At 36.8% G+C, this 25,809-nt stretch overlaps 1 protein-coding gene across 3 annotated transcripts in view; it reads right to left on the reverse strand.

The window, feature by feature from the left end:
- SPATA16 (spermatogenesis associated 16) overlaps positions 1-25,809 on the reverse strand; it is a 311,103-nt gene that overhangs the window by 101,912 nt on the left and 183,382 nt on the right. For all 3 annotated transcript variants that reach the window (XM_074192524.1, XM_074192522.1, XM_074192523.1), the window contains exon 5: positions 21,809-21,893. In XM_074192524.1, the coding sequence (XP_074048625.1) occupies positions 21,809-21,893 (85 nt within the window). The remainder of the gene's footprint in view (positions 1-21,808; positions 21,894-25,809) is intronic.

Here is a 25,809-nt window from a genome sequence, read left to right on the forward strand (position 1 = left end):
TAAGCAGCAGTACCAGGATTGGAAGCCAGTCTACTGATTTCATTCAGATCCAATTATTTCCCCCAATGTCCCAGGCTACCAGGATGTAGGCCACTCTTCCCCAAAATGACAGCCTTCACTAGTATCTGATCCCTGAAATTCTATTAACAGGCTCTATCTCTATACTTTCTACTTCAAGAAATAATAATAAAATAGCACAGTATTCTGAAAGGAAGGTAATTGTATACAAACACACGCACACTCACACACACACATACACATATATGTATTTGTGGGTTTTTTTTGACTTGTTATCCCCAGACTGAATTACTGAAATAAACCAATGGTTTGGCCAGCAGGGACCATCCTGTGAAATATCCATGTTTTAACTCTGGGCGAGGCAGTGGTCATAGGATGGTTTAAAATTATAGTAAGGTGAATGTCTGACTACCTTTGTCTGGAACAACTTTTGAAAGAAGGTGAGGAAAGAGAGTCTGTGGTGGAGAGGAAAAGTGGTGAAGGATGGATGGGGAGACTGGAGACATCCAACGCAAACTTCGCTTCCTCTGTGATTTTGCCAATTCAGTTTTTATTGGGAATGTGTGATACTTGCTGCACCACTGATGACATACATCTGAATTTTTCAGATCACAAACCTGCGCATTGAGTCACAGACCCACAGTCTTGGAATGAAGACATGCCCCAGCAACATCTCACATTCCACACTGTACCTCACCCCTCTGGCACGGTGCCTCAAATAGCTTCAAGGCAAAGGGAACTAGAGGCAACAGCATTTAGCAACTATGGTAACCATGGAAACACATCATTAAAGAATATATAAACAGGAATGAATAATTAGAAGAAAAATCCGTTTTTCCATTTGTACTATTTTTTCAAAACACATTTATTTTTTTCATGTTTCAATTAAAAAAAAATACTCTCCAGGCTGCCCAGCTCCATTTGGGTCCCTTCTTTGTAGCTTTCCTTCTAATTGAGAAATAGAGACATTTGTTATATAGCGTTTTCTAACCCTGGCTAGATTAAAGGACAATTTCCCTTGTAGCATGTGAATAAAAAAGAAATTATTGTCAGGTAAATTATTCTCCAACTAATAGTGAAGGCAGAGAAGTGAGCCTCAGGTGGCCAGGAACTGGCTTTGCACAGCTGCTCTTTGTGAGTCAGGGACAGGTGTGATTAACCTGGTTGTACAAGTGGGAAGTTGGGATTAAGGGACATGTTCCAGTTTATCCACTGAGTGACAACATTCAGGCTAGAGATTTGAGTCTCCTCAGGGAGCTGAACTCTTCTTCCACAAGGTCAGGTCCATTTCTGTTCTAGGCAGAGGTCACCCAGAGAAGTGCCCAGAAGCCAATTCTGGGCCAAACTATGGTCCTTGGGACAGTACATGGTTGTCTCTCTTCTGTGTGGAATTCCTTCTCTTCTTTTTCCAGGAGAAGGTGTTGGATGAGAGCTGGTGCTCTGTGGGGTAGGGGGAGATCTTGGGTCCTCTCAGATTAACATTTGAGCTGGAGAATACAGGTCTTAGTTCATTGCCTCAACTTTGTTCTTCTGTTTTTAGGTGAGGGAGCTTGATCTGGAGGATTTTGAGTTATGAGAATAAACTATCCAGATTTTAGGTGGATTTATGCAGAAGGGATTGGTAGTGAGCCCAACACAGATGATCCTTCAGGACCCTTCCCAGCAGTTAATGAGGCACTAGATGCTGCATTGGGTAGGACCACTGCTATATAGGACATGTGCCAGTCCTGAATCCATTCTCCTGAGAGACTAAGGGAAAATGTGCCCCTGAATTGATGGGGGAAATATTTGTGCTTCCATTCTTGCTATATGTTAAAAGTATAAACTAAAATAAATGGGGTGGGTGGATGGGAGAGGGATGGAAGAAGCTGAGCCTGGAAAGAAGGTCAAGTCTCTAATAATTTCCTGACAACTTTTCTCCTATCAAAACCAATCTGCCTCAGTTTGAACTCTCTTAAGGTCCTGCTCTCTGCTTTTCAAAGTGATAGATAATTATCTAAGAAAAACATTCCCAGTATTCAAAGCTGCTAAGCTCTATATTAGTGAGTTCATAATAATAGGAGCTCATATTTTTTAATGGTATTTTCAGGTTACAGAGAACTTTCCTCACAAAGCTTTACAATACACAGCCTAATAATACTGGTATTATTATCCTCATTCTATAGGTGAGGAAATTAAGAAAGCAGCCAGAATCTAGTTGGAAAGAGCATGGGATTGGGAGACAGAGGATGTGGATTCAAATCCAACCCTGGTCACTGAGTATGTGATGTTAGGCAAGTCTCAATTGCTCTGGGCTTCAGGGTTCCCTATCTGTAAAATAAGGAAGCTTAACTTCAACCTGGTCTCTCTGGTCTCTTCCAGCTCTGATTATGCAACCTTGGCTTGTTCCTCATGTCCCATCTCTACTACAACCAATGCTGATCACATGCTTCAACTTTTTTTCTAAATAGAGGGTATACTTTCTCTGATAGTGTCCCCAAGGGGACATAAATACAAATCCTCAAAGACCTCTGTGCTTATCTTTCTACACTGTTCCTCTTAGGGAATATTTTTCATGAGGAAGCCAACCTTTAAAGAAAAAAATTTCTTTTAATCTCTTAGGTGTTTTTGCTACTGATAATAAAATATTTTCTATTCTTGACCTCCCTTCCCTGTTTCTTCGTGCTGTGGAATTCTCCATGTAGAGGTTAAGGTGGCATTTTTTTCCCCTTCCCATGTGAATGACTAATGAAAGATTCATCACAATGATTTCATTGCCAGATCAAGTGGAAAAAATAGTGAAACAGGAGAGAAAATGTAAGGTCTGAAGATCAGTGAAAATGATTCGATGGGATTCTGTTGCCAAGGGAGCTGCCATCCGCTGTCACCATTGTCCAATTCCTCCCACTGGCCAGTGGGGTTTCTTGCCACTTCCATTTCCCTATTTTACTTTCCCTGAACCTGATTCTCTCCTCTGTGTAAAGGGGGAGAATAACCCCCAGGTATCAGAGAGTTGTTGCAAGACTCAGGTAAGCCAATGTGTATAGATCATTTTGTAAAAAACCATAGAGTATGATATAAATGCCTCTTATGATTCTTATGTAGATACTAGCTTCAGAGGCTTTGACCGCAAACCGACCATCAGTCAACGAATAAGCATTTATTAAATATTGACTATGTTCCTTATATTTTATCTGAACCACATTCTATTTTATCTTGAAAAAAGATGAGGTGACTGGAGAATAATGTTTTAAGTATTTATAGGGAAGGCATAAGAAAGGGGGATTAAGTTTGGGTCCCAAAGGAAGCTCCTTGAAGATGACAGTTGTCTTTGTATTCCCAATACGTAGAAAAGTGCTTGGCATACAGTAGGGACCAAATGAATGCTTATTGACTAAAGTTGCAGAGAAACTTTTACATAAGGGGGAAAAAATGATAAAAAAAATCCCAATATTTGTAGTTGTCCAAAAGTAATCTTGGTGGCTAGTGGGCTTTCAATTAACAAGGGATTTCAAGTAAAGAGAAAGGATGTTGAGAATGTTAGAAAAAAAATCTGACTAGGTTTTGGATTAGACTATGTAGGAAATAGATCTCTTCCTAACCTAACTTCTGTGGAAGTGATTTTTCAAGGATCCAGTCTGAAATTTTATATATGTATATATGTGTATGTCATATATCTATATCTATATCTATATGTATGTATCTCAATCATGAATTGTTGCTTTTAAATCTTCAGTGAACCCTATTTTCTACAGCTCAGAGCAGGAAGAAAAAAAACCCAGGAGAATGTGAGCACTCTCTGAGCCCTGAATAGAACCAGCTTTTCCAAGTCCTTGGTCTGTACTAACCCTCAGGGTAACAAGCAAATATTTATCCAACCGCAGTAGCTTGGGATGCACACAGGACAGATGTTATTGCTGCTCCGAGGCTCTTCAGTGTGTGGTGAGGCTGGCTAAGAGGGTCCAAGGATATAGACTGGCGCATGCTCTTTGCTTTGGCATGGGGAAAAGAAAGGCAGTACAGGATCAACGAGGGGCAGCAGGACCAGGAGAAAAAGAGAGAGACACAACTGGGGCATGGCCCAAAGCAGTGGGCTCAAACTGAAATAGAAATGGGGGTCATTAAGCTGTACATAAGGAGAAGCATATTAACTTGGAAAAGTCCTAGACTTGGGAAAAGTGCTGGTAGAAATGTGTATTTGACTCCTCCAACTTAGTTTAACCCCCTTCATTTTACAGTTGGAGAAACTGAGGCTCACAGACAAGAAATGACTTGCCCAACTCACTTATATCCACATTATGGATTTGGCTTGATTTCTCTGTGTCAATATTGGGATGTAAATGTAAGGACCCTGAAGGCAAGGCAAGGATTCTTTTTTTCCCCCTCTCTTAGTATCTCAGCAGCTAGCCCAGAGAGCCAGAGTTCAATGGGACAAGTTAGTCTAGCAAACTGTACTTGTCACAATCCATTTTTTTCTCCCTAGAAACCTTACCAACATCACATGCCTATGTTCTATGTTCAGATATATTTGCCATGTTTATTTTACTTTATGATTATCTTTGTATGTTTTCTCATCTTCTACATGTACTGGGCAGTACCCTCCTTTTGTTTATTTTAGTCTCACTATACTGAACACCATCCAGAACCCATAGCAAATAAGAATGCAATAAAGGTTTCTTGAATCAATGATTGCCTGGGGCTCAGAAGTGGGTGTGGAGCTAAGATATGGTCAAGTTGAGAACAGAACCCCCTCAGGAGCCCTTCTCAAAGTTAAATATATTTCTTAGTTTTGATAAAATGAGAGAGATCATGTACAACAATACCTTCAACTCTTTCAAGTCTTTCAAAATCACCATTTCCTCCCTCCCTCTCTCTCTCTCTCTCTCTCTCTCTCTCTCTCTCTCTCTGTGTCTCCCTCTGTCTCTGTCTCTCTCTCTGTCTTCCCTTTCTGTCTCTCCCTTCTCTTTCTCTCTCTCTCTCTCTCTCTCTCTCTCTCTCTCTCTTTCTGTCTCTTGCTAATTAGCAAGATTATGGATTATGAGGAGGTCTTATGGCATTTGGAAGGAGGAGGGTGGATGACAGGAGAGCATGTGGATCAACAGCAGTTGCTTAGGTTACAAAGGCATGTGCAAGGAAGCCCTGCCCTACATGACAAGATATTTTCAGCTCTCTCCCTCTCACTCTGAAGAGGTAGCGCTAATGTAGAACATGGGCAAAATACTTTTATTCATCCAACTGTGACACATCGCAGCATGAGGTGTGTCATGGAAGAGGCTACTTCAAGACATTTTCTTCCTTCCTTTCTTCAATCTCTCTTTTTCATCTTTCCCTTCTTTCCCTTTTTCCTTCCTCCTTTTTTTCTATTTACTTCCCTTTTTCTTTTCCTTCCCCTTTCTTCTTTATTTTTTGTCTTTTCTTTTTCTCTTTTTTCCCTATTCTTTCTAAAGACACCTTACTTTTGTTTAGCTTATGAAAGGAATCTAGGGTCTTTTATTTACGAATATATAAATGAAAATGCACTTGTTAATTTTTTTTTGTTAGTCATTGTCCAAACAGTCAATATTCTTGGGTACTGCTGACAACAAGATAAAAGGATGGAGAATCTTTAACATCAATGAAGAATATTGTTTTCAGGTACCATTTTGGTTCAAACTCTGACCTCACTGGAGTGGAGAGACAGGATGGAGTGGCGGAATGATTGCTAAATGTGGAACCAAAGGGCTTGACTTTGAAACTCTGACACTTTGACCTTGGGCAGATAATCATGGACCTCAGTTTGAATGAATGAATGAATGTACAGCCCCACTCACAAGCTTCTAGGCTTCAATTCATTAGCCAGGTTTAGAGGCTATGCTCATCAGCTCTTTGGTAGTACCCTAAAACCATGTTGAAATGATCCTATCTCCCTGAATTTCTCTCTGGAAACTTGTGAATGGGGGCTTTAACTGATTGAAAATCAAGCCAGTAGTAAGTACTGAGGATGCAAATTTACAAAGGTGAGGTAGTCCTTGCCCTCAAGGATTTTATATTCTAATGGGGGAGATAACATATATTAGGGAATGGTGGCCTAATCTGGATGATTGTCTGGAAATCTCAGAGATGGTAAATGGAAGTTTTCTCATCAATAAAATGAAGACATTGAGTCTAAAGTTCCTTACATCTCTAGACTGATGCACCTATGATCTATTTGAGAGTTATGAGGAGAAACAGTGTGGGGTACTATGAGGTAATGTGGCAACTGGGTCTCAACTCAATGATGTCCCTTTCAGGTTTCTGCTTCTCTTTGTTTATCAGGCTTCTCCAACTTCAGACTGCATATCTTTCCTTTCCTCAGAGAGCAGCACACAATCTCTAGGGGATTTAAGAGGGATTTCTTAGGACTCATAACAAATGACCGTAGTAGGCTGGATGGTATGCCATAATAAGAAGGTTCATGGCTTACAAAGATCCTCACACCTTACTCCAGGTTTCAAATTAGTTACCAGCCATTTATGATTATCCTGAGTTTCTTCCTGTCAAGAATTATTATATTCTCATCTCTCTAAAATTCTCCCCGACCGCCTTCTCATATAAAGCAACATTAGGTAAATTCTCTCATATAATTCTTGTGGACAAGATGGAGAGATGTGGGCTAGATAACTATCTAACAGTATAGTTAGGAAGGCTCAGAGTTGCTTGAGGTGGGTCAGACCTATAGTGACAGTCATGAATGGCTTGATGGAAGCTTGATGTCCCTACAGTGGAGTCCCCCACAGATCTATGTTAGGTATGTCCTAGGCTATTTAGCATTTTAAATTGATGTAGATTAAGGCGTGGCTGGCACGTTTATCTAATTTGCAGATGAAGCAAAGCAGAAGAGAATGGCTAACACAATGGACAACATATCATTCTTCAAAAAATCCATAATAGACTGGAACATTGAGCCAAACTAGTAAAATTAATTTAACAAAGATAAATATAGTCTTATCTGGCTTTCAAAAATTTTATATTATATTTATAATTATATCTATGCATTTAATTTATGTATAGATATAATTATAAAATATAACATAACATAACAACATAATATAATATAATATAATATAATATAATATAAATAATACAACACAACATAATATAATGTAATTAATATAACATATATTATAATTATATCTATGCATTTAGTATATGTATATACATGCATATAAAACACACACGTATTATTTTTATACGCCTATCACCTTAAGATTTGAAAACATATTTTTTCATTTGATTCTCACAATTCTGTGAGGCAGGTGGTATTGTTATCCCCATTTTATCAAAGAAGAAACTGGGACCTATAGAAGTTAAATGGATTGTGCAGGATGACACAGTTAGTAGGTGTCTGGGGCAAAACTCAGACCATTTCAAGTGAGGTCTTTTGAGATCTGGGGAGGAAGCATGTCCAAAAGTAGAGAAACCAAGATAATGAAGGAAGGAACCAGGGATAATTCAACAAAATTGTTCTAGGTATGATGGTTTAAATTTACTGAGAACTTCAGGACTGATGAAAGGAAAAACAAGCAAAGCAAAAACTTTTTCACAACTAAGAATATTTCAAGGAGAATAGGCTGGCCTACTTGGTAGTGAGCATTTTATAGTTCCCTATAGGGGTTCCATAGCTATCTCCCTCATGATCCCAGACATAAGCAACTCCCTAATCCTACCTTGGAAATCTGAACATTTCTGCCCCATTGGATTCATAGATATCTTTCTTGTCTTTCTAGAAGTCCCAACTAAAATCCCATCTTCTACAAGAAAAACTTCCCAAATTTTCTTCATTCTAGTGCCTTCTATTAATTATTTCTTATTTATCCTGTGTATGTCTCTTTTGTATTTGTTTACAAGTTATTTCCCCTTTTGGACGGTGAGCTCCTTGAAGGCAGGGACTATCTTTTACCTCTTTTTGTCCCCTTAGCACCTGGTTTAATAAATGTTCATTTATTGATTTGACTACTCAGTTTCATGCTGTTACTAAGTGTCTGAGGCAGAATTTGAATTCAGATCCTCCTAACTCTAAATTGAGCAGCACATCCATCAGGATACTCTACTTCTCATAGGTTGTAGGTTTTATGTCCTGGCCAGGTCAGCCCTGCTACACCTGCTCTCCCTCAGCTCCAACCCATGACTGATTGTTGCCCAATGACTTACTTGCTCATCTAAGTTGAATTTAGGTTCCCTGAGGGTTCTACTCCCAATGCCTTCACATTGGTATAAAACTGATAGTCATATCCAAGGGATGGGTCACGTTTCCTCTAGTCCTTGGTTGGGGATTTAATCTCTTATTATTTTCAGCTGGGAGTTACTGACCTTTCTTGGTGCATTTCTCTGCTCCTGCCTGATCCTTAAATCTATCTTTAAAGTTTCATTTTCCATAATAATTTCAATCACAGATGCAAACAGGATTATCAATATATTTGCACCTCTCTGATACTCAGCTCAGGGTCATTTCACTGTGACTGTTTTATAGAAGTTATTACACATTAGATTCTTGTCTTTCCCCTCTACCCCTTTTACTACTACTCTCCTTCCTTATTTTAAAATCATATACCCAGGGCTAAGTAATTCATTGCCTGTGGCTTATTTAACATCCCTGCAATATAGGTACCAAAAAACCACAAAAGAAATCCAATTAAGCCAGAAACAAAAAGGAGATAAGATTTGGAAAGCCTGGAAGGCCAGACAGAGTGGGGCTCCCCACTAGATATGGTTGGCAATTCCCTTTGGCTATGCATTTGTTCTTACCTACCCCCAAACACTCCTGATTTTTTTTTTTATTGGAATAATGTACAATGTACTAGATTAAGAACTGTAATAAAATATACCAGAAGGGAGACTGACAACAGACTTGAGAAAGGAATTCCTGGTAATGGGGTAGGGTAATAGGGGGATGACTCTCTTGGAGTTCATCCCAGCTGTTAAATATCCAGGTTAAAGATTAAGGATAAATATTGTAATATTAGGATAAATATATATTAAATATACATTAAATATCAGGATCAGTGGATATGAATAGCAACTGTGGAATTTTCTTTTTTTTTTTTTTAGGTTTTTGCAAGGCAAATGGGGTTAAGTGGCTTGCCCAAGGCCACACGGCTAGGTAATTATTAAATGTCTGAGACTGGATTTGAACCCAGGTACTCCTGACTCCAGGGCCAGTGCTTTATCCACTATGCCACCTAGCCACCCCAGTTTTTGATTCTTTAAAAAAACTTTTAGTCCTTCATTTGATGACATTTAATTTTTTTAATTTTTAATTTTCACTTAAAACATTATTTAAAACTCTTAGATAAATTATAGGCAACTTTACCCAAGGAAATGGCATTGGTGATTAACCTCAGAGTTGGGAAGATTCGGCACATAAAACCCAGGTGATCATTAATAAAACATTCAAGATATCCTTGTTCCCCTTGCAAGGACTATGTAGCCCTGGACAAGTCACTTCTCCAGTCTCATAAGTAACACTATAGGAAAGGCTCTAAGATTATAGACTGCATCCAAAGTACTGATCTTTGCTAACAAATGGAATTCCTCTCTAAACATATGAAATCAAGTTTTCAAGGGGAAAAAATAACGTGTATTTCTCCAAAGTAAAAGTATCAGAGGTAGGACTCGAACTAAGCTCATCCTAACCTGTAGGGCTGGGTGTCTACTTTTCTCTTTTAAATATAGACAATTAAGACTACTGTTTTTGTCAGAGGTTTAAATCAACATGACATTCCTTTTTAAAAAATAAATGAGAAATCACTTTTTAAATGGAAAAATTTGTTTGCTTAACCATTCACCCAAGTCCCTTATAGTCATACTTTTAAATTCTACCAGAGTTGGTTATTTCCTTCATCTTTCTGTAGTAGATAAATTATCATATAAATCATCTACTATCTAATGAGTTTTTGTCTAAGACTCCCAACCTAAGATTCTGTTGACTTAGTGGGGCCCATTTAAAAATTCCATGATATTTTTATAGAATGAGCTATTTGTTTTGATGTATTTGGCCAAATTTTACTGAATAGGATGAAATCTATAAGCAAATGAACATTTGAAATACTTTAATAGTGTGCTAGTTGAACTATTTGGGAAAGGAAAGTGTCCTACAGGAATGGAAATTACCTTGGCTGAATGGGCATCTAGATGGCATTGTGGGTGGAGCACTGGACCTAGATTTAGGAAGATTTGAGTTGAAATCAAACCTTATGAACTGTGTGATCCTGGGCAAGTTACTTTTGGCTGTTTCAGTTTTCTCATCTGTAAAATGGACCTCCTAGGAGTGATGCAAGGATAAAATTAGATAAAATTTGTAAACCACTTTGCAATCCTTAAAGTGCTAGAAAATCATCACTATCACCATCATCATTATCATCATCTCATTTTTCTTCTTTTCTTCCTCACCTCCTTCCTCCCTCTTGTCCTTTTTTTCCCCCTTCTCCTCCTTCTCTATTTCTCTTCTTTCTTCACTAAGTTAGAGGAAACTAAAATCAAAAGCCCTGGATATCTCATAACAAAGCTAAGTTCAGTTAAGGATGGATAAGAGAATTATGTAAGACAGTTAGTGGAAGGACAAGACTTGCAGAGAAAGGAGAGAAAACCTCTAGGCAGTAGAAACTAGAGCAAATCAAATTATATTTAGTCAGTGATAGCTCTGTCAAATGGACTCTGTTACTTCTTCATAAGTGACCTTCACAAGTCTCTTCAACTGAGACTCAGTTTCCTCATCTACAAAATCAGGATAACATAGTCTAATATTGTCATACATTTTTTAGGGTTTTGCAAGACAAATGGGATTGAGTAGCTTGCCCAAGGCCACACAGCTAGGTAATTATTAAATGTCTGAGGCTAGATTTGAACTTAGGTACTCCTGACTCCAGGGCCAGTGCTCTATCCACTGCTCCACTTAGCTGCCCCCATTGATGTTTTCTAAAGTTCTTTTTAAATTTATTTTTATATAAATATTTTGTTTTCCAATTATATAAAACAGTACTTTCCACCTATCATTTTTGTAAGGTTTTGAATTTTACAATCCCCCCCCCACTCTCCCTTCCCTTCCCCTCCTCCCCCACAGGAGGCAATCTGAGAGGGAAAAAAAATATCCTTTATGCAAAGGCAATTTACAGATGAGCAATACATAGCCATATGAAAAATTGCTCTAAATTACTTATTAGAGAAATGCAAGTTAAAGCTTCTCTGAGGTACAACCTCACACCTCTCAGATTGGCCAGTATGACCAGGAAGGATAGTGATCATTGTTGGAAGGGTTGTGGGAAATCTGGGACACTATTACACTGTTGGTGGAGCTGTGAACTCATCCAACCTTTCTGGAGAGCTATTTGGACCTACCCCCAAAAGGTAACAAAAATGTGCATACCCTTTGACCCAGCAATACCACTACTAGGTCTATACCCTGAAGAGATGATGAAAAAGGGTAAAAACATCACTTGTACAAAAACATTTATAGCAGCCCTGTTTGTGGTGGCAAAGAATTGGAAATCCAGTAAATGTCCTTCAATTGGGGAATGGCTTAGCAAACTGTGGTATATGTATGTCATGGAACACTATTGTTCTATTAGAAACCAGGAGGGACGGGATTTCAGGGAAGCCTGGAGGGATTTGCATGAACTGATGCTGAGTGAGATGAGCAGAACCAGAAAAACACTGTACACCCTAACAGCAACATGGGGGTGATGTTCAGCCTTGAAGGACTTGCTCGTTCCATCAGTGCAACAATCGGGAACAATTTTGGGCTGTCTGCAAAGGAGAGTACCATCTGTATCCAGATAAGGAGCTGTGGAGTTTGAACAAAGTTCAAGGACTATTCCCTTTAATTTAGAAAAAAAAACCAGATATCTTATTGTCTGATCTTGTTACCTCTTAGACTTCTTGTCTCTTCCTTAAGGATGTGATTTCTGTCTCATCACACTCAATTTGGATCAATGTACAACATAGAAACAAAGTAAAGACTGACAGAGTGCTTTCTGTGGGGGTGGGGGTGGGGGGACGGAAGTAAGATGGGGGGAAAATTGTAAAACTCAAATATCTTTAATAAAAATAAATTAAAAAACATATCCTTGAGGAAGAAGTAAAATATTAAAGATAGCAAAATTATGTAGTATATAAGACAACTTAAAAAATCGAAAATAATAATCTTTGGTTTTTGTTTAAACTCCACAGTTCTTTCTCTGAATACCTATCATCACAGATACCCTAAAATTGTCCCCGATTGTTACACTGTTGGAGTGAGCAAGTCCATCAAGGTTGATCATCACCCCCATGTTGTTGTTAGGGTACAATGTTCTTCTGGTTCTGCTCATCTCATTCAGCAGCAATTCATGCTAGTCTTTCCAGGTATCTTTGAAATCCTAATCCTCCTGATTTCTAATAGAATAGTGTTCACAACACACACACACACACGCATGCACACACACACACACACACACTGTGTGCACACACACATGTGCGCACACACATATATATATATATATATACAACCACAATTTCTTTAGCTATTGATGGACATACCCTCGATTTCCAATGCTTTGTCACCACAAACGGAATATTTTTGCACAAATAATATTTTTTTAACCTTTTTTCATGATCTCTTTATGTTATAGATCCAGTAGCGGTCTTGCTTTTTCAAAGAGTATGCACATGTTTATTGTCCTTTGTACATAATTTCAAACTGCTCTCCAGACAGGTTGGATCAGTTCATAACTCCACCAACAATGCATTAGGTTTTAGATTTCCCACATTCCTTCCAACATTGATCGTTGTCCTTTCTGGTCATATTGGCCAAATCTGGGAGGTGTGAGGTGGTATCTCAGAGATGATTTAATTTGCATTTCTCTAATAAGTAATGATTTAGAGAAATTTTTAATATGACTATAGATAGCTTTGATTTCCTCATCTGTAAATGCCTTTGCATATCATTTGACAATTTGTCATATGGGGAATGACCTTTTTTTTTAGAAATTTGACTCAAGTTTTCTATATATTTTAGAAATGGGTCATTTGTCAAAAACATTAGTTGTAAAAATTGTTTCCCAATTTACTATATTTCTTTTGATCTTCATTATAGTGGTCTTGTTTTTATAAAAGCTTTTAAATTTAATGTAATTGAAATTATCCAGTTTGTTTTTTTATGGTGTTCTCTATCTCTTCCTTCATCATAAATTGTTCCTCTTTCATAGATCTGACAAGTAAACTATTCTTTATTCTCCTAGTTTGCTTATAATATTGTCTTTTATGTCTAAATTTTTTTTAAAACTCATTTTTTTTTCTAAACTCATTTTTATCTTATCTTGATATAAGGTATGAGATGTTGGTCTAATCCAAGTTTCTGCCATACTAACTTCCAATTTTTTCAACAGTTTTTTATCAAAGAGAGAGTTCCTATCCCAGAAGCTGAACTCTTTGAGTTTATCGAGCAGCAAATTTCTATAATTATTTCCTGCTATCTCTTTTGTATGTAGTCTATTCCACTGATCTACCATTCTGTTTCTTAGCCAATACCAGACAGTTCTGATGACTGATACTTTATAATATAATTTTAGATCTCATAAGGTTAAGTGACCTTGTTTTGCACTTTTTTTTTCATTAAATTCCTTGATATTCTTGACTTTTTGTTTCTCTGCATGAATTTAGTAACAATTTTTTTCTAGCTCATTAAAGTAATTTTTTGGAAGTTTGATTGGGATGGCACTAAATAAATAATTTAATTTAGGTAGAATTGTCATTTTTATTATATTAGCTTGGCCTATCCTTGAGCAATTGATATCTACCCAGTTATTTAAATCTGATTTTATTTGTGTGAAAAGTGTTTTATAGTTGTTTTCATAGAGTTTCTGAATCTGCCTTGGCAGGTAGATTCCCAAATATTTTATGTTGTCTGAAGTTATTTTAAATGGGATTTCCCTTTTTACCTCTTGATATCTCTAATCTTGCTATTAATATGTAGAAATGCTGAGGATTTCTGTGGGTTTATTTTATATCTGGTGACTTTGCTAAAGTTGCTAACTGTTTCCAGAAATTTCTTAGATTTTTTTTTAGAGTTATCTATCATGTTATGCTATCATGTCATCTGCAAAGAGTGAGAGTTCTGTTTCTTCCTTCCCAATTTTAATTTCTTTTTCTTCTCTTATTGATGAAGATAACATTTCTAATACAATATTGAATAGTAGTGGTGATAACGAGCATCCTTGTTTCACCCCTGATCTTATTGGGAATGCCTCTAGCTTATCCCCATTGCATATAATGCTTGTTGATAGTTTCAGATAGCTACTGCTTATCATTCTAAGGAACAATCCATTTATTCCTATGCTCTCTAGTGTTTTTAGTAGGAATGGATGCTGGATTTTCTCAAAGGCTTTTTCAGCATCTAATGAGATAATCACATGATTTCTGTTAAGTTTGCTATTGATATAGTCAATTATATTGACAGTTTTCCTAATATTGAAACAACCTTGCATTCTCAGAATAAATCCTGCTTGGTCATAGTGTATTATCCTAGTGATAACTTGTTGAAATTGCTTTGCTAAGATTTTTGCATCCATATTCATTAGAGAAATTAGTCTATAATTTTCTTTCTCTCTTTTGATGCTTCCTATATCAGCACCATATTTGGTGTCAGAAGGAATTAGGAAAAGTTCTGTCTTCACCTACTTTTTTAAAGAGCTTATATAGAATTGGAACCAATTGTTCCTTAAATGTTTGATAGAATTCACTTGTGAATCCATCTGACCCTGGAGATTTTTTTTTCCTGGAGATTTTTCCTAAGGGAGTTCATTGATGGCTTGTTGAATTTCTTCTTCTGAGATAGGGTTATTAAATTTCCTCTTCATTTAACCTTAATATTTTTGTAAATATTCATCCATTTCACTTTGATTATCAAATTTATTGACATACAATTGGGCAAAATAGATCCAAATTATTACTTTAATTTACTCCTCATTGGTGGTGACTTCATCTTTTTCATTTTTGATATTAGTAATTTGGTTTTCTTCTTTCTTATTTTTAATCAAATTAACCAAAGATCTATCTATTTTATCTTTTTTCATCAAACCAACTCTTGGTTTTATTTATTAGTTCAATAGTTTTCTTACTATGATTTTTATTAATTTCTCCTTTAATTTTTATTATTTCTAATTTGGTATTTAATTGGGAGTTTTTTATTTGTTATTTCTCTAATTTTTTTAGTTGCATGCTTAGTTCATTGATTTCCTCTTTCTCTATTTTATTCATGTAAGCATTTGGAGATATAATATATCCCCTAATAACTGTTTTAGCTGTATCCCATAAATTTTGGTATGTTGTTTCATTATTCTCATTGTCTAGGATGAAATTATTAATTTTATCTATAATTTCTTGTTTGATCCACTCATTCTTTAAAATGAAGTTATTTAGTTTCCTATTAGTTTTAGGTCTATCTCTCCATGGCCCATTATCACATGTGATTTTTATTGCATTATGATCTGAAAAGGAAGTATTCACTATTTCTGTCTTTCTGTATTTGATTATGAGATTTTTTTTAGGTTTTTTTTTGCAAGGCAAACGGGGTTAAGTGGCTTGCCCAAGGTCACACAGCTAGGTAATTAAGTGTCTGAGACCAGATTTGAACCTAGGTACTCCTGACTCCAGGGCCAGTGCTTTATCCACTACGCCACCTAGCCGCCCCTGATTCTGAGATTTTTATGCTCTAGTATGTGGTCAGTTTTTCTGTACTTGCCATGTACTGCAGGAAAAAAAAAAGCACATACCTTTATGTCCTCATTCAATTTTATCCAAAGGTTTTCTATCTAGGTTTTCTGATATTCCATTTACCTCCTTAACTTACTTCTTATTTTATGGTTAGATTTAACTAATTCTGAGAGAGAGAGGTTGAGGTCTCCCTCTAGTACGTTTTTGCCATCTATGTCTTTCTGTAATTCATTCAGCTTCTTCTCTGTAATTTTGGATGCTTGTTGCATATATATTTAGTATTGAAATTGCCTCATTGTCTATGTATGTTTTAGGAGGATAGAGTTTCCTTTTTTTATCTCTTTTAATGCAATTTACTTTTGTAGCTGCTTTGTCTGAGATAAGGATTGCTACCCCCTGCCTTTTTTCACTTCAGCTGAAGCATAATTTATTCTGTTCCAGTCTTTTACCTTTACTCTGTATATATCACTCTGCTTCAAATGAGTTTCTTGTAAGCAGCATATTGAAAGATTCTGGTTTTTAATCCACTCTGTTATCTGCTTACGTTTTATGGGGAGAGTTCATTCCATTCACATTCTTTATTGCCCTCCATGCTACTTTCCCCTCTTTTTATAGTTTTCCTCTTTTTTCCCCCTTATTACCTATTTCCCAGTATTTGCTTCTGAATACCACTTCCTTCAGTGTGTTTGTTCCCTTATATCCAACCCCTCTCCTTTCTTTCTCCTTTCTCTTTGCTCCTTCTTCCTCCCCCTTCTTTCTGTCAGTTCTTTTCCTCTCCTCCCCCCTTCCCCTTTCCCCTCTTAATACTTAGTGATCTTAATAAGGTAAGATAAATTTCTTCACTTAATTGTGTGTGTATGAATCCTTCTTTGAGCCAAATCTAATGAGAGTAAGATTCAGGTGGCTCTCAACTCCCTCCTTTTTCACTCCATTGCAATAGGTCCTTTCTACCTCTTCATGTGATATAATTTACCCCATTCAATCTCTTCCATTCCCCCATCTCTTTACTATCCCCTCTTTTAAGGAAATATTATTTTTAAATCATTCTCTCAGATTGATGGACAAGCCATGAGTGTCCAATCACTTCTTGCTAAGTACATTCTCTCTAATAGAATTACAGTTCTCAAGACTTATGAGAATCTTTCTCCCAGGTGGGAAAATAGCCAGTTTCATCTTAGTGGATAACAGTTTTTTTTTTCCTTTTCCCTTTTTTCACTTTTCATATATCTATTTAATCTCCTGTTTGAAACCCAAATTTCCTATTTAACTCTGATCTTTTCAGAAAAACTTTGAAGTCTCTTGATTCATGAAATGTACATTTTTTTTCCTCCCTGGAAGAGAAGGCTCAGTTTTGCTGGATAGTGAATTCTTGACTGCATTCCAAGCTCTCTGGCTCTTTGGAATATCACCCTTTGATGCCTTAATGTTGATGCAGCCAGGTACTGTGTAATCCTTACTATGGCTCCTTGGTATTTAAATTGTTTCTTTCTGGCTATTTGCAAGATCTTCTCTTTTATCTGATGGTTCTGGAGTTTGGCCACAAATATTCCTTGGTATTTTCATTTTGGGATCCCTTCCATGAGGGGATCAATGTAGTCTTTCAATAATTATTTTGCTCTCTGGTTCCACGATATCAGGGCAATTCTCCTTCTCTATATCCCGAAGTATGGAGTCCAAGGTTTTTTTCCCCCCTCAATGTTTTCAGGAAGCCCAATGATTCTTAAATTGTCTCTTCTGGGTCTATTTCCAAGTCAGTTGTTTTGCTGATGAGGTATTTTTACATTTTCTTCTATTTTTTTTCATTTTTTTTACAGATACTTGTTGTCTCAGGAATTCATTAGTTTCCATAGATTCCAATAATTATTTTAAAATGTTCTTCATTTACCTTTTGAAACTCCTTTTCCAATTGGTCAATTCTATTTTTTTTCTTTTTGTAAGCTATGGGTTAAGTGACTTACCCAAGGTCACACAGCTAGGTAATTATTAAGTGTCTGAGGTAAAATTTGAACTCAGGTCCTCCTGATTCTAGCACCAGTGCTCTACCCACTGTGCCAGCTAGCTGCCCCTGGTCAATTCTATTTTTGAAGGAGCTTTCCATTTGTAGTTTTGAGAGAATTATTTTCTTTTTGCATTTGTCCAATTGAATTTTCATTTTCTTGTTGCAAGATGACAATTTTTTCTTGCACGTGTTAATTTTCTCTTGTGTTTCTTTTCCCAATTTTTCCAATTGATTTTTTAAACTCCTTCCTGATCTTTTCAAAAAGATTTTCTGGGCTGGAGACCAATTCATATTCTTCTCTGATGTTCTAGTTCTGAGTTAAGATCCTTGTCTTTGAGGTAACATTCAATGGACCCCACTTTCTTCTGGCTTTTCATATATTCCTGGGATTTTGTGTTGGGGAAGGGCCTGGTTCACAGACCTTTGGTGTTAAAATCCCTAGATGCTTTGGTCACAGAGCTTAGTAACTCCAAATTTGCTGGTTAGAAGGGGATGCTAGATGCTTTATCTGGAAAAGCCTACTCCCTAGGCCTGGGGGTTGGGGTGGGGGGGGTTGTAGCAGGATCCCAGTTATCCTTGAACAATGTGGGCTGGGCCCTTGGGCTATATAGTTAATTTCCTTAATCCTCAATCAGCAGTGGGGGAGATCTGCCACCCATCCCTGAGCCTGGGGCCATGGAGGGACTATTACTGTATTTGTTTTGGGAAGAGCCACTTTCTCCCACAGGAACAGGGGTGGGGGTGGGGGGAACTTAACTGGAAACATGACAAGGCAGTATATTACCACCTTATTTGTTTCACTTATATGTAGCAGACATCATATGACATGAAAGACTGAATGAGTGAATCAAAGTGGGAATAATGGTTGGAGAGAAATAGCAGCATTCTTATACATGCAGATGATAACACTTTGATGGCAGAAAGTAAAGAGGAATAAAGAGGCTTTTTGATGAGAACAAAAGAGGAGAGTGTCAAAGGTGACTTGAAGAATAACCAAAAAACCCCTAAGATCTTGGTAACTGCTTCTACCACTTCCAGGTGAATAGAAGGAGAAGAAAAGAAAGCAGTGTTTGATTTTATATGTATTTTATATTCTTGGCTTAAAGATAACTACAAATGGAGACTGTAGTCATGACAATTAAAAAAATGCTTGATCCTTGAAAAGAAAAAAAACTATGGCAAAACTGGACAACAGACTAAAAAGTAGAGATATCATCTTGTCAACAAAGGTCCATATAGTCAAACCTATTCTTTTTCTAGTGGTAGTATAGAGTTATGAGAGCTGGGTTATAAGGAAAACTGAGCACTAAAGAGTCTGCACTTTCAAATTGTGGTACTGGAGAATACTTTTGAGAGTCCTTTGGGCAGCAAGAAGATAAAAGCAGTCAGTACTTAAAGAAATTAATTCAGGCTCCTCGTTGGAAGCTTAAATGCTTTGGTCATATACTGACAAGAAGGGACTTCTTGGAAAAGACCCAGATATTGAAGGCAAAAAGAAAAGGGAGCAGTAGAAGCTGAGATATATAGAGAGAATCATAGAAACAATGAACATGGACTGGGCAGAGAGGTAGTGGAGGATAGAAGGTCCTGGAGTGTTATGGTCCATGAAATCATGAAGAATTGGACATGACTAAATGATTCAACAGCAACATTGACAACAGAGAAGTCCGGACTTGTGATTTCATTGGTATATAGAACTCTGGTATGGAAATTCCCTCTTTCAATGCAGTTCAGCATTTCTGTAATTAGAGCATTCAGAGGTTAAGGGATTTACAGTCAGTACGAATCAGGGGAAGGGCCTGAACTCAGAACTTCCTATCGGACTCTCTTCTCTCTCCCCCTAAGATAGGGTGACAGTACAATAAAGATCTTAGGAGTTATGAAATAATGGAAAAAGAGGGGGGAAGGACTAGAAAAGAACATAGATCTCTATGTAGTCAGCCAAAAAATATTTATTAGGTACCTACTATGTGTCAGTCACTATGGTAAGTGTTGGAGATACAAAGAAAGGCAAAGACAGGTCCCTACTCTTCAAAAGAGCTCAGTTTAATAGAAGTCAGTTTACTTTTGTCTACATATATAATATATTCAAGTATATCTCACTCTTCCTAAATAAAAAATGACTTGAATTACATTAAATTACTATACCTTCAAAGCAGATAATAGTCATACATTATTAAGTCTATTTGGAGACTGGAGATGATGCATTCCTCAGGATATGGAAAGAGAGTTTGTTTTTACACTAATAAGTCAGAACGGTGGTTTTCAGCCTATGTACCTTTTATGTAGACCAAGTAATGAAGGTGTTCAGTTCTGGATGTCATATTTTAAGGAAGGGCATTGACAATCTTGAAAACAACCAGAAAACAATGATTAGAAGATGGTGGGAGGGCCTTGGAATTGTAACATATGAGGGTCAATGGAACTTGGGGGCTGTTTTAAATAACTAAAGGTATGACCTGTGGAAGAGGAATTAACTTTGAAGCAATTAGTTGACGTTTTGGGGAAAGGTTTTGGCACCAGAAAAACAAAGATCGACCCAAAAATGGGATGGGATCTCTCAGGAGAAAAAATGGATTTCTCTCATTGGAAGTCTTCCAGCAAAAATTTATTAAGTAAATCAAGGAGTACAGTGAACTTGCAGACAGGAAAACCTGGTTTTGAATCTTGCCTCTGCCAACTATTAAGAGAGTGTTTCTGGGATTGTTTCTTACTCTTCGGGGCTTCAGTTTCCTCATATGTAAAATGGGCATAACAGTAACACCTCCTTTAGGAGACCAAGCGCAATAATGAATACAATTATTTTGCAAATTTATTTAGCACTTATTGCACTAAAGTGATATCCTTTCTTCTTCTTATAAGGAAGTCCGTTCAGGTATTGATTGGACTGTATATAAGGGGTTCTTATGTTGGGGTCCATGAATTTATTTAAAAAAATATTTTAATAACTCAAGTTCAGTAGAATTGGTTTCCTTTGGAATTCATATCTTACACATTGAAGAGTATTATTTTGGGAAGGTGTCTCTGGTACTAAAAGACAAAAAATTGTCAAGAACCCTTGGTTTTTAAATGATTTCTGAAGTTTCTTCTCTGAATCTGTGATTTTTCATGTATATGTATTATTCCTTTTCAAATGTATGCTGATGCTCTTTTTATCACTAAAATACAATTTCATTTAAAAGTGTCACTGAATTCATAGTAGCTTTTTATCACCACATATTTTTATATTTTTTCAATTGACAGATGTTAATGGCAACTATTGTGGGAGGAGGGAGGATCTGTGAAAATGTTTAGATGTTCAAAGGCTTCCTCATATTAAAAAAGTACTACTGGTTTGGGAAAGAAAAATGGAATTGTACCTAGGACTCAGTGTCTAAGTTGACCTTGGAGCCCTGAATTTAAAGGGGGTTAATGGAAAGCAGAGTGGAAATTACTGAGTTTAGTAACTAGTTTGCAAGTATGATTGGTTGAAATAGAAAATTAACAAATTGTGGTTAGGTGAAGTCCTTTCTTACCTTACCCTGTAATTGCACTCCTTCTCTTATTCCTTATGGAATAATTTTGATGCCCTGAGGTCTCTTGTGTCCTCACGGTGGAGCAGTGCTACAACTCTCCCAATGAGGCCTTACACTGTTTGCCACAGGCAAAAAAAATTCCTAGCTATGGCCCTGATAGACTGCATATAACCAAAACCAGTAAATACCCAAAGAACACTTTTTATTTACAATCTGTGAGTTTCCTTGAATTTACCACCCTCTGCCCAACCCAGTTTTATCATGCAATTAGAATTCAGGAAAATATCACATTTAGATCTTCAAAGGTCATGTGACACCACTATGAGTGCCTGGATTGGAAATAGTGTTCTAGGGATCCCAATGAAGGTGTCAGAACCCAATTTAATTAAAGTTGGAACCCAGGGGTTGATGACTTTAATTTTTCCTTCAAAATTAGTTTCAGAAAAATGTTCTCCTTAGAGCTACATTCATCGCAGGGAGGATCCTTATGATTGATGAGTCTAGGCTACCTTTCTCGTGGCCCCATATTTTTTTTTTTTTTTTTTGGTGTCCATCTTTCCCTCCTGAGGGAGGGTCAGATGGGAAGATTTACCTGCCAGTACAACTTGATGAGTTTGCTAACATATTGTTCACTTCCTCCTGATAGCCAGTACATGTAGTCAGCGATCATGGCACTCCTGAAGGTCAAAAAAAAAAAAAAGAAAGGGAAACAAATGAAAAACTCCCAAACCTAGCATTATATTGAATACAAAGATTATTAAAAGTGAATATTTTAATTAACATCAGATTAAATACATTGTAAAACCTTCTGCAATCACACTTAATTCCAGTGTCTTCCCTTCAGTAATTATTTCCCATTATTTCTGAAATTAGGTTTCTTTCTGTTTGCTTCTTTTCTCCCTCATTTGATTGTAAGTTTCTTGAGGGCGGGGATTATCTTTTGCCTCTTTTTGTATCCTCAACACTCAGTACAAAGGCTGTACACAGTAAAGGCTTAATGAATGTCTATTGATTGATATTGCTATTGATTTTCTACTGAATTGTAAGTCTGAAGTAGCGGGATATTTTTCTCTTAGCTGTCTTTTCTTACTTCTATTTATACAGTATATAAGTATTTAGAAACTGCAAGAGAAGGCTTTGCTTCGGTTGCTTCTTATTAAACTTTAGAGCATTTGGGGACTATAGTCCATTTTATATACTCTGAAATGCCTTCAAAATCATAGCAACATAGATGGTTTACTGTAATACAGGCTTTTAGGCATATTTCTCTCTTTGCTGAAGTCAAAACTTATTTGTTTTTGATTAAATTAAGCCTCCTTAGAAATTTCCAAGAAAAAAAAATCTCACAAGCTTCTTCCTCCCCCACTCTGACATCTTCGTCTCTAATTGAATCTGTTTTCGTATCCAGACTGTTTGTTACAACCATTGCATTCCTCTTATTTTGGGGTGGGGGTAGTGGGACTGGAGGGGAGGGTTTAACAACTATCATGAAATGGATATTAATGTGTTGTTTGAAAGCAATTTGGAAGAACGTTTTGCTTTTATGGTTGCTTCTCTGCTAGGCCTCTCTATTTCTTTTCTCTAGAGACTCCAAATCCAATTAAATGTGACTGGAAGTAATTCCAAATTGTCACGTTAGCCAATTAAACATATAATAATCCCGTGTACCTAATCACGAGCACCAAAAGTTTATTTATTGAAGTAGAGCTATCAATGTGTACCCCTGGATGTTTTTCTTATCTTGGTCTGCAGAAATGTGTTGTTTCTTGACACTCTTGTAAATTGAATTTGCAAACTTCCCTCCCTAAATATAGGTGTTTCAAACACAGCCCCTTTACGACTCAGCTAGGAATGGTATGGTATAGTAGCTAGGGTGCCGAATCTGACTTAGGAAAATTGGAATTCAGATTCTGATTTTGCTTATAACTGGGCAACCATGGGGAAGTCATTTATGACTCTTGCTTCTTAACTTCATTTTCTTCACTTGAAGGAAAGGGAGATTTTGGCTAGATCAGGTCTGAGGTCCCGTCTAGCTCTCAAGATCTCAGGTTCTGAGATGAAATCAGAAAGTTTGGGTTGTTCTCACTTAGAATAGAACAAAATTGAAAGACCTAAAAATTCCAATGGAAAGAAAAAAAATGATCATTTTAAACTGGCGCTAGAATTAAGAGAAGGAAGATTTACATGTTTTTCCCCCTACTGTTGTTTGTTCTTTATTCTCAGAGAGTGTCAATGACATCATCTTCATGGTGCAAGTGAGTTGAGTTTGAATGAGGAATTGCTGCACAAAATCATCAGCCTCAGTCTCTCCTTCAGAGGCATCAGAATCCAGTGGCAAAAGACGAATCAAGACAACTGACAATGGCTAAGAATGTAGTGGATGCTGCCAACTAATTAGATCTGGGAATGAAGTTATCCATTTAAAGTTAAAAATAAAAAAATACTCTTATGAAGGAGGGTGGAGGCAGTTAAAGACATACTGGGGGATCTGTGCATGTTTGAAGAGATGAATTCCATAGGTAACAGGTCCATTTCAAAGCTAAGGAGTCTCAAAATCATTTGGAAGAATTCTATGTCAGAAACAAAAAAAACGACTAAATTTCCAAATGCAATCCAATCCGCTATCTTTCTCCTAGGTGATAGAAGTGATGGAGTCAGGAAGACTCAAATTCCAATTCTGCTTCAGACACTACTCTGTGACTCTGGTTAAATCCCTTCACCTCTCAGTCTCAGTTTCCTCATCTGTAAAATGGGGAAAGTAATAGCATTTATATCAAAGGATTATTGTGAGGATCAGAAAGCATTTCAGAAACTTTAAAGCACTATATAAACATTAGCTACTCTTAATTCAATTGACATTTCATTAGCTCAACAAATTGTGACACAAAAAGTAATGGGATATTGTGATGACGAATATGAGGTTTTCAAAGAAAGATGGGAAGACTGGCATAAACTGATGCTCTTGTCATTTCTTGTTCTTTGTTCTCAAAGGTTATGCTATGACATATCAATGACTTGGATTTAAGTGAGGGAAGGTTGAAACAAAATGACTGACTCCATTGTCTTCTCAGGAACTATTTGGGTCCACTGGCCAGATGTAGATCAGGACAACTGGAGAGGATGTTGGATGTAGTGGGAGACCTGCTCTGATGAAAGGTTTTGTAAAAGGAATCAGGAGAACAGCATTCATAACTATTACTGCAGCACTAATGGAACGATGAAGAAAGTTAACCTTAGTACTGTTTAATTTTAATAATTTAGTTTGGCCCTAGAGAAGAGATGAAAACAGTTACTTCCCTCTTTTTATTAGAAAGGTCCTGTTGGCAAATGTCATCAGCATCTTGTTTAGTTCCACAAATTTTTTAAATTTAAAATTTCAGGTTCAAGAGACCTTTTAAATCTTTGGTACAGGAATGATTTGATGAGGAAGGATGTGCAGAGTGATAAATTCAGTAATAGAAAACAAACAAAAACCATAAAACTTTAGAAGAAAAATATAGTAGGTACCCATAACCATTTTTTTCCTTAGGACAATCACTTAATAGATTCCTGTGTTGAGTCAAAAAGTTATTCTTAAAAACTTTCATAAATTTATAGCTTGTTGGCATCCCAGATTGCCATCTTGTGTCCACCATTTTGACTATGCAGCCGTTGTTAGCTGGAACTCTGGGCCAAGCTTACTCTTTTGCTCAACAAGCCATCCCTAATGAAGATGCCAGTTATCAGTTAAATAAATGAATCATTAGGCTAAGGGAAGAACAAGGATCCTTGGCACAATTGATTTATTTGCTGACTGTTGTCATACATTAGTAGCTTGCCAGAATTCAAACATCCCAGCCAAAGACTACTTCAGTTTTCAGTTATACGTGTTCTGAGCTCAGTCTATACAAGAATATTGCAGTTCCTGGTTGGAGTATTAGTGGACAAAGATAGAGAGACTAGTAAATTCAGATGGCTGGAAAGGTATAATAAAACAAAAAACAAAACCAAAATAATCAAAAGACCAAATGGGAAGTATTATCAAGATGGAAGATGAGAGAAGGTAATTTGAAGGTAAAGAACCAGAAATCAAACTGGTTGGGTTTTAGGGATTATTGCTATAATAGAACTAAAAATATTATTTTGAATATATTATGTATTTATTACTTGTGTACATGACATACCTTCAAGTAGAATGTAAGCTCTTTGAGGGCAGAGAATTTTTGTCATTTTAAAAATCTACTATTCCCTAGTCCTGTGCCTCATAGATAGTAGGTGCTTAATAATATACTTGTCAAATGTGAAAAAATGAATATGAAAAATATGAAAAAAAATTCCTAATTTTAATTTTAAAAATGCCTAATTTTAGCTTAGGCAACAATTGCATTGTTGACAACACTCTTCAACTTTTTCCAACGAAAGCAGCCGAAGTTGAAGAATCTTCTCCACTTTCATAAACTCTCTTAGATTCCAATCCATTTAGAGAATACCCTCCTAATTGACCTTCTTAGGTAGAGCACTGGGCCTGGAGTTAATAAGACCGGAGTTCAAATTCAGCCTCAGAACCATGACACTTTCTGGCTGTGTGACCTTGGGCAAGTCACTTAACCCTGA

This window comes from Macrotis lagotis, chromosome 6, assembly GCF_037893015.1.
Source record: "Macrotis lagotis isolate mMagLag1 chromosome 6, bilby.v1.9.chrom.fasta, whole genome shotgun sequence".
NCBI classification, from domain to species: domain Eukaryota; kingdom Metazoa; phylum Chordata; class Mammalia; order Peramelemorphia; family Peramelidae; genus Macrotis; species Macrotis lagotis.